The sequence below is a fragment of the Colletotrichum orchidophilum genome (assembly GCF_001831195.1).
Source record: "Colletotrichum orchidophilum strain IMI 309357 chromosome Unknown Scaffold_10.1, whole genome shotgun sequence".
In the NCBI taxonomy this organism is placed as follows: domain Eukaryota; kingdom Fungi; phylum Ascomycota; class Sordariomycetes; order Glomerellales; family Glomerellaceae; genus Colletotrichum; species Colletotrichum orchidophilum.
The window spans coordinates 82,239-92,275 of record NW_019172966.1 but is presented as its reverse complement, the minus strand read 5'-3'; the positions used below and the strand labels follow the sequence as shown (position 1 = coordinate 92,275).

Here is a 10,037-nt window from a genome sequence, read left to right as displayed (position 1 = left end):
TTAGCAGCTGGAGCGGGACCCAGCAAAGGTACCTTGTGTCTGGATCCGAGAAAGCGAGGGAAGAGGGGGGGGGGACACCAGGTATGTGGACTTTGATCAGTGTCTGTATCACTCGGGACTCGGGAGTATGTGAGTGAGAGTCTGTGAGTCTGGTCTGTCAGTCTGGTCTGGCAGCCTGGCAGAGACGAAGGTTCTAAACGACGCAGGGCCCGTCCTCTCCCATATCGTCCCGCCTCGTCGTCGTGCCTCATCGGCGTGACTCGTTCGTGGTTGTTGTCATTTGTTCTGTTGTTGGAATATCCGAGCCCGTGCCTTGCCATGTCCATCACAGAGTAGTTTGCCCGGCTCATGATGCTGCAGGCTGCAGATGGCTCATTCGGAGGAATGAAGCCAACGAGACAGGCAACAGACGCAATGCAGAGTACGAATATGGAGGGGATCCATACAACAGAATGCATGGTAGGGCAGGTAGGTAGGTAGGTACTGTGTACTCTGTACTCCGTACCCCGAGGTGCAGTGCAGGGTGACTCGTGAGCCAGGGTGTGGTGTGTGCTGTGCAGGGTCATGCCTCCGCGCCCATATGCACGATGATAGCAGTTTCGACCAGTGGGAAGCTTCAATTCCTAGTAAGCATGTGCTGCTCTGCTCTTTTGTCCGGGATGCATATCCATTATCCATTATCCAGAACACTACGTACATTGTAGTGTGTAGCTCCAGTCCCATGTCTTCCATTGCTGCTTGCCTTGCATTGCTCGACTGTTTGAACTCTGGAGAGCCCCCCCACCGCCCACCACATGTGCAGCCAGACTCCGTCAATGTTATCTATCCACTCAGGTACTTTGTATGAGTACTTGGTAAGGATATGCCAGTGGGGAAAGTCCACCATACCGATAACGTGCGCGCTTGTGGACAAGCTTCATATTTGTGTGAAATGAGCTTCTGGAATCGCTGACCATGTTCGATGCTCATAGCAATGATGTAAGCTGGTTTTCCCCCCTGGTTTTTTTTTTTTACTTCCTTTTATCTCTTGCCCCCTTCTCCCACCAATCGAACGCACCTTCCAAGTTGCACCAATGACAAGCTCAAGCCCTACCATGACTAGGTAAGGTGCGTATCGGAGCTTGAGCTCGCAGTCTCAGGAATTCAACCCCAATTACGTTCCAAGGAAGGGAAACAAGAAATTTCGTCGGCAACCTGAAGCCGTCTACGGTTCGGTATGGATACGTACCTCTTTCCAGGAACTTGAAGCTTTAACAAAATAGGCAAGGGCGAAAAATAGTCTTGAAGCCACAGGACCGTTGCACATGGACAATGCTGTGGGAAGGAAGCTATCGTGAGTCTTCTTTCCCCTCCTCGTTCCCGGCCTCGCTCCCACTCCCACGCCGTCTCTTTCTTCCTCCCCATCCATCCATCACCCGTCCATCCTGCAGTCACCAACAATGCATCCCTGAGCCTTGGACGTTGCTCCCGGCAGCCTGGCGCACTCGCAGGCAAATGCTTGTCTGCGACCGTCCGCCTACACTCCATACGCCGCCTTTGTCGTTGCAGGAAACGGCGGCATAGGCAACGCCGTATCAGCAGCAGCGACACTCCCTGATAGTTTCGCACGCCCGGCTACCTTCAAAAAAGCAGAAGACGAAGAGACGGGTTTTGCGGCTTGCCTGTGATAATCGGACAGCTTCAGCCTGCAACAACCGATGAGATCAGCGTCATGTCTCAAGCCAAGCCAGAGTTCCCGAGTCTCTACCTTGTAATGGGCAGCGATGGGGTATCTTAGTTTTCACCTCACCTTGATCTACTGCGAATGGCAGACTGGGAATCCCGCCAACTTCGACTTTGGCATTTTGCGCTCACGCCTCTCATCCGTACTTTGCGAGAGTATGTCATGCTCATACGTCTGTCCGCCAATGTCCAACCACTAAAACTTGAGAAATCGGTTGCTTGCAAGCCAGATCGGCAGTCCTCCATAATGCCTTTGGCCAGGAACATCCCACCTTGAATATCCCACAACGAGGACAGACTGTGCTCGACTGTAAAACCGGATGGCCGCCACGAGGCTCAAGGTTTGCAACCAACGTCTCTCAGGCCCAGGAACATGCGCCGTGCTCCGCTGCCGCTGCCGCTGCCGCCGCCAACGCCAACACCAGAAGCCAATTTCGCGAATCTGCAACCATTACTACATATGCATTGCACTCACTGCTCTTGGCCCGCCACTCAATGTCCCGAGGATGCACCGCAAGTCGCCCGTCAGCTGTTTGGTGAGCCGCGGCACCTTGCATTTGGCGATGCGACATTAGCAATGATCGCATGCGCGGGTTCGCGACAGCATCTGGGCTATCCGTTCGAATTCATTGTTTACTGCATTAACAGAAGGCTTCCGGATGCAAGATGGTCAGACGTCAGACATTAGAAGCGTCTTATTTTCTTGCTCGCCCGGCCGAGAGCACTGCGCCGTCCTGCAGGCTGATGGATAGTACATTCGCATGAGAAGAATTGTTTCCTCACTCTGGCTTCTTTGCACAGCCTCATCATCTTTGACTGCGCGGATAGAATCAAATCGAGCTGCAGCAATCCGTGAAGTGTGTTCAGCATCGCCCGCACAGTTGCCGGTATTCAGGCCAGGCTCGAAGGAAACGACGGGCTCGCATCCCTCATGGCAAAAACGGAACCCTCATGACCTTCCAGCCGACTCCAATCACGTCAATTGATCTGCGTATCCGTCCATCACGCGGCTGCTCTCTATCCTGCACCTCAAAACCCCTCAAATGTTTGTCTCTCAGTATTACCCAGGTAGCCTGGGCGAATCACGCAACACATCGCTTGGACTCAACATAATTGGACTCGACCCTTTGAGAATCGAACCCCATGAACGCGCACCTCCAGGCACCAACACTGCCAAATGATTGACCTTCCCGTTAGGGCAAGACGATGCTATGGAACCCGATCCTTTGCTACAACCCCATCCCAGATCCGTCTCTATCGTGGCCGGAGTCCTGTAGCCCATCTCCAAAAGAGCGGCAGTCAGCCGCCACAATGCAATTACATCTCAACGGCCTGACTCACCTTCACCGCCATGCGGTACCACTGGCGGCGAACGAATATGGCTTGACAAGGCCCTGGCATCACCCACCATCAATTTGGACAAGACGCTACCACCCAATGGCTGCAGCCCTCCCCTCCAAAGCCCAATTGCCCGCAAACCCTTTTCCTAGTCTTGTCCTGTGCATACATGCAGACGGCCGAAGCACGCAATGGCATGGTGTGGTTGCGGGGTTGGGGGCGCTACAAATCAACCGTGAGCGTCCCAGTTGCTCATGATTGGCCCAGCCATTGTTTGATAAGAGGCGGACCTCGCGTGTCCAACGGCTTGCAGCACCCAAGCCTGCAATGACAGGGCTTCGGCGTTGCGCGGCGGCTCCGAGCAGTGACATTGCACCCACCACCCACCGCCCTCGACTCCGACCTGGCCTGGCCTGGCCCGGGGAACTGTTCCCTCCCTCCAAGCGCAGGGCCCGCCGTCGTTGATGCGGATGAAGCCCTGTCATTTCTCACCTCCTTCGACGTTACAGCGCAGATGCGGTCAGGAAGACGAACTACTGCCCGGGGAACTCTAAAGCGCATCATATCATCCTGGATATGGGCCACCAGCGACCTACTTTCTGCTAACCAGCCTGATCTTTCACCCAATGTCACACTCATTGTCGGCTTTGGTCCATTGGGGTGACTCGCTCTCGCAGCGTTCTTCTCAGTTTCACAGGCGACGAGCTCGCTGACTGAATGAGAAGTGAGAACCGGTCACCTGGTTATATTTGTACATCCAGCAGCTTGGCAGCTTTTGTCCGTGCCCGCCTGGGCGATTGGGCTCTTCTTACTCGACCGGATCCTGGCCATGATATCACATTATCAATCAGATAATATTTCTGTCAGGAGACCGTTCCTCCAATAGTGTTTGTCCTCATCGTCTCCTGGTGCCTAGAGGCGCTGTGCGAGGCAACACGTGTGCTTTCCAGCTCAAACTTTTCAACACCCGTTCTGTCGGGTCTGGCCAATGATCTCGATCATTGTCTGAGTCAAAGAACGAGGCCTGGCACTTACCGTTTGCTACAGAATGGAGCCAGGCATGTGTATCTCAGGAGACGGCAAGACAAATGAATCCCTTGCACATTAAGCTGTTCTAGAGGAGTAGCAAAACAAGAACTCTGGCGAAGCATTGGAATCTGAGACAAAACAATCTCATTTCTTGCGAGTCACGGTTCCCTTGGCCGGCACGTTAACGGTCCCCAAGACTGGTGACCGCACGTCGGTACTCGGCGAGGCCCTTGCAAGTCCACGACTGCCGCATTTCTGCGGTTTCATTTGGAGGTGGCTACATCGCCTGCCTGCCTGCCTCGAGCCTTCAATCTGTGGCATCTGCCGCCTTGTAATTTGCCAATCTACCTAGGGCTGATTACTTCGTCCGAAAGATGCTACCTGGCAGTTCAAAATGTGGGTTCTAGAAGATATTCTGCGAGTTGTTTCCTTTGGCTCCATCTAGGAGCCTTTCAGAACCTTCTTTTTGACACGACGCTCTGGGGGCAGCATCTTTGAACCAGAAAGGCTGTGAGAGATCTTGCGGCGAATTCATTGGATTATAATTGTCCAACCCAATGTAGATCTGACTAAATACTCACTATTGCAGTAACATCTGCGCCGCCGCCACCCTGTCAAGTTCCGAACCCAGTGGAGGCCAACATAACGGATATCGCGCAAGGCGCAAAGCTAATGTAGTCCCAAATCGTCACCGGTTAACGCCCCCGAGGAACTCATACCAAGCGAGGGCGCTACCTTTTTCAAGGCCCGGCAAGAAGCAATTTGGCCCCGAAACCCCCCACGCCGAGACATAGCGCAAGTACCCTAACCCATGAGTTGGCAACGATCATTGGGCAGTGGCAATTCTGATTAGCCGCAGACAGCAAAAGCTATGTTGACCTCCGCCGTACTGTATAACTTCGGGGCGGAGGGACAAGCATGCAGGTGCGAGGCGGGACGTGACCACAGTCCGGACCCCAACATGTTTGTCGTCATGCGAGACGGAAGAACTTTTGTCAATGTTGTAAATCTGGAGTGTTTCCACCTTGTCTGCCGTTGTTACATGCCTTACATGAGCCGTCGCCAATAGCTGTTGATGTGAATGTGCTGACGTGAATTTTTCCATGTATCCGTACTCTGCAGGGTAACCCTTTCCCCCCCCCCCCAATTCAAAAATGGTTCGCCCGTTTGTCAGGGGTGTGATATCGACCCTCTCATTGTAGACTCCCTGCTCCCTGTGGATCGTTCGTTACAAGGTAGCGAGGCTAGTCAGCATGGCACAGCACCATATTAGGGGGGCCAGGGGAGAAGATTCAGATCCTCGGAGAAAGCACGACTTCTGCTGTTGCCTATTTAGTCCCCTTCTTCGTTGAGGTAGGTTACGGGCGGTATTTTGAAGCCATGCCAAGGTTTCTGAAGACTAAGTGTAACCACACTGAAAGCTCTCCGATAGGCAACCACCCAACCACCGTTCGCCTGTTTCCAGCTACCAAAGTCATAGGGAGTTTAGCTTTGCTTCTCAAGGCGGTCACTCCAGTATCAGGAAAGCTAAACCGTCAAAATCAATTCAGTGGTGACTACCAAAGGTCGTTACGTTTTTCAACTACTGGGCTTCTAGGAGTCCAACCTGGTCATTCTTCGTCTCTCACAATTCCGTCCGGTTCAGAACAGAACGTGGAAGCAAGCAAAGTCATGATGTCGTGACCCGCCTGGCGTACTCTGTTGTAATATTGAAATGTTTGACGAACTTTATTGTCCAACTGAAGTATAGTATCCCAGTTGCTCTTCATGTGCTCTTGCCTGCCCAGACATTGGATGTACTTGAAGAGAGAGGAGGTGCTGTGTAAGTATGTACTCTAGCTCCCTTGGCATGTATCACAGCTCAAGATAGCCCATATAAGGGTGTCGGCGGTGAGGTCTGAAGATCTTCCTTAAACCTATGTGGTGTCTTTAGTATTGAGGGCCACCTTTCGGCTGTACCATGCCTTCTGAACAGGTCAAGGGCGACCCAAGTCACGACTAATACCATAACCCCTAAATACCCCTGAATGACCTTGAGTGGGATACCGTCCAAGGTATGCATTTATTGGTTTTTGACGCTGTCTCTCATACTTTGTGTAGATGTAGTGACAACGGGGACTAAAAGGGGGAGGGGGGGTAAGGAGTCAACTGTGGAGTAAACCCTTCGGACCCGAAGGTACGGATGCACCTCTACTGCGAGAATATCATACAAGATTGATCTTGGATCAGATTTTGTTGCAGAAAGCAAACTTCGAGCAGGAATCCCAAGCGTATATGGATTGAAGTCAAGATCCTTTCTGAGATTTTACTAATGGTTGTTAATGGTATGACAGGTTGTAAAAAGACGCACTCGTCATACCTCCAGTTGCTGTAGAGTAAATTATCCTACACGTTCTCGTTCCTGTTGATAGACGGCGATCTGATGATGATGTTGTGGTAGGGGGGGAGCCTGATGAGATGAGGCTAGTGATACAGTTGCCATTTTGCGCAGTCTTGCTGCTCTAAGAAGAACTGCAGGATTCAACATGTTGGGGATTTGGCCATTCATGTTTCTGTCTGGTAGGGGACTTGCGCGTATGTGTATCCAAGATCGCCAAAAGATTTTCTGGGTGTCTCAAGACTTTCCAACTCGGATCCATGGGCATGGTGGAAGCCGAAACGTTGGCCTTGGGATCACGGATAGGCCTTGCACATACAACGAACTTGAAAAACACGTACACAGAGTCATAGAAAGTCTTCCCCTGCGCGGTCTAACGTCTTCTGCGCATTCGCGCTATTGAAATGTAAGAGGATGGGGAGAGATGATGCGAAACTACCTTGGACTTGAGGGACTGGTTTAACGAAAAAAGGCGTCATTTGCCTTTCGTCGAGGCCTAGGGAGGGCTACCAAGACTTGCTTTTTAACTCGGTCCTTTATTAGGCTCTCGAAAAAGAAGCGGTCGTTATTTACTGCCTGTCCGTGGTCGCTCTCTATATATTCGCGGAGCTACAGAAAGAAGATGGAACAGAGTCGTTTTGATCGGCGCTTGGTGGATGATGCCCTGGAATTCAGGGGTGGGAGTATTCGTATCTCTGGCGAACATGGACATCCATCTGGACTAAACAAAACAGGCATTGATATATCATCGTTGCCGGCATCGATTTCGATGGTTCAGTCAGTAAGCGGGCGCTGATCCCCCGTCTGTATCGTATAGGCAGGCTGAGCTGGAAAGACCGTAGCCAGTAGTCCTCATAAACTCGCTTCGGTAACGGTTTGCTGGGGTCGCGTCGACGCTCTTCACCTGCAGATTATGTAGACTGCCTCCTGTGCGGCGATCTAAGGTTGGGACCATCAGTGTTGTTCACATATTAACGAAAACACACCATACACCACGATGACAGTGTCACGGTTTTCTGGGGATAGAGGAGGACATCGTTGGGGTGCGTGGAATGGATTTGTTCGCATACATGGTCTTAGATACAATACTCTACAACTAGGAGTCTCGGTAGACGGGCGCGGAATGACACCGGTTCACGACGTGTCCTGTCGCGATATGCCGTTATCACATTGTCCTGCCGTTCTTCGTCGAGATCCTCCATGAGAGTGGCGCGCCCGTTTCCCAATGCTCCCTGGAACCCGTCACCGTAGAAACCCATTGCTTTTGTTCTCCAATAACTGAAGACCTGGTCATGACTTTTTTAATAATGTATGCCGTGATATTACACAGGAAGCCACCATTCGTATAATGGCCGCTGGAAGCCTCGCATAAACAAAGGAAGAAGCTCCGACATATCTGAAAGGGGATATGTCGTTCTTGTTGGCTGGCAACATTAACCCATAATCATGCCCTTCATGCCGGACAGGTCACCCTCCTTGGCAGCAATTTCGAAGTAGCCGTAGATGATGCTAAGCGCGTGTTAGAAAATTTTCAAATTTGTTCAAGACAGGGTGCAAAACTTACGTGACAGCCAGGAGAGTACCAGTGCCGGAGCCGAGGGCGCCCATGAGGTCGCTGGCAACGGAGAGAGCACCGATGCAAGCACCGCCAAAGGCAGCGGCGGTGGGAATGATGCGCTTGAGCTCCTTGTACATGCTCTGGTCACGGTGACCGGCCATGACGAGACCCTGGTCCTTGAGCTGCTTGGCGACATCGCGGGGGCTGGAGCCAGAAACCTCGATCCAGGTCTTGGAGAAGATGGCGCAGGCACCCAACATGTAGACGATGTAGACAGCGGTGTGGATGGGGTCGAGGAGGGCGTCCTTGAAGTTCAAGGGAGGAGACATGTAGTAAGCCAGACCGGAGATGGCAGAGAGCTGGGCAGAGCCGTCCTTGGCCTCCCAGACACCGAAAAGGCGGACGAGGAGGTTGTCAGAGAAGCGGGAGTACAGCATCTGGCTAATGAGGAAGATGTTGGAAGACAGAGCGGACTGCAGCATGATGGGCATGTTGGAGGTGTAGAAAAGGCGAACGGGGTAAGAGCCACGGGCACCACGCTGGCGGGAGGACTTGACGGGGATCTCGACGCGGAAGCCCTGGAGATAGATGACGGCAGCGAAGACGAGAATGGTGGCCAGGAGGTTCATGATGTTGGGGAGGTTCTGGCGGTAGAAGGCCTCCTGGAGAGCACGCTGCTTGTTGGGCCAGGTGAGGAGCAGGTGGAAAAGGGCGATGACGGCACCCTCGAATTCGGGGCCGCGACCGGTGTTGATGGTGGTGGGGGAGAAGGCCTTCCACATGATGGACTCGCAGATGTTGGTGGCGATGAACAGGGAGATACCAGAGCCGAGGCCGTATCCCTTCTGGAGGAGCTCGTCGAGGAGAATGACGATCATGCCGGCAACGAAGAGCTGGAGAACGAGGAGGAAGACGATACCGGCGCCGAGGTCAGAGGGTCGGCCGTAGAGGCCGGTGAAGACGTAGACAGTGGCGGTACCGGCGGAAAGAATGAAGGCAAAGAGCTTCTGGGCGGTCTGGTACAGCTCGCGGTCGCTCTTGAGGTCGAGGTTGACGTCGATCATGTGGGTACCAGCGAGGAGCTGGAAGACCATGCCGGAGGAGATGATGGGGGTGATACCCAGCTCCATCAAGGTTCCGCGATTACTCGCCATAACCATACGCAGCCAGTATAGGGGATCCGAGTTGTCGGAGGAGACGATGCCGTAAAGGGGCATTTGGCTCATGACCAGGAAGATGAGGAGGGTCAGGGCCGTCCACATCAACTTCTGGTTGAAGGGAACCTTGGTCTCCGGCTGCTGAACCTCAGGGAGGAACGGCACGAACGGCTTGACCAGGTCGAGGAACCGTACTGCGATGCGAAAGCGCGTTCGTTAGCCATTGGGTTGTCCTACTTTGAAGTGGTTGCCCGGAGGGCATTGCGGCATCGTTGGCGACGAATATCGCGCGCGTGGCCTTTTTGGAGCTATGCGCCCAAGCACGCGATTCACGGAGGCTGGCCGGGTGGAATTGGGTGGTTGAACTTACGGGAACTCATGATGGGCTGTTACACTGGGCAGAAAACAACAAACAAAAGGATTTAATTCATCCAGATGAAGAAGGGGAGAGGGCAGAAGAAGAGAGAGATAGAGAGCGACAATGGCTCCAGAGGTTGTGGCGAAGGGGGTGAGGAGATGGTGATGGGGAGATGGAGAGAGAAGGTTATTAAGGAGAGAGGGAGCAGAGGGTGGAGGGAAGCCCAAAAAAGAGGGTCGCTTGCGATCTGGCTTCAAAAACGCCAAATTGTCGATGTGTCCAAAAATTTGGTGGAGCTTTGTCATAGCACGTGATGCGTCCAATGGCAACGTGCCATTTGCTGGCTTTTGGGGGGGATTGGGGGACTCAGGGGGGAGCTTTAAGCTGCTGTCTCCTCCACATTTTCGGCTCGAGCTTTCAGCCAGGGGTCTTCAGCGATCCCAGCGGCGGCCCAATCCAGTGCCTGCCCGCTAAGCTTTTTTTCTTCTGGCGCGTTCC

The 10,037-nt window shown here is 53.0% G+C and overlaps 1 protein-coding gene across 1 annotated transcript; it reads right to left on the bottom strand.

Moving 5' to 3' along the window:
• Positions 1-7,899: 7,899 nt before the first annotated feature.
• CORC01_01846 (protein transporter SEC61 subunit alpha) lies at positions 7,900-9,561 on the bottom strand (the record flags this gene model as incomplete). The annotated part of the gene is made up of 3 exons (XM_022613499.1): positions 7,900-7,975; positions 8,031-9,375; positions 9,552-9,561. The coding sequence occupies 3 exons, from the start codon at positions 9,559-9,561 to the stop codon at positions 7,900-7,902; spliced, it is 1,431 nt and encodes a 476-aa protein (XP_022479883.1).
• Between the last annotated feature and the right edge of the window lie 476 nt (positions 9,562-10,037).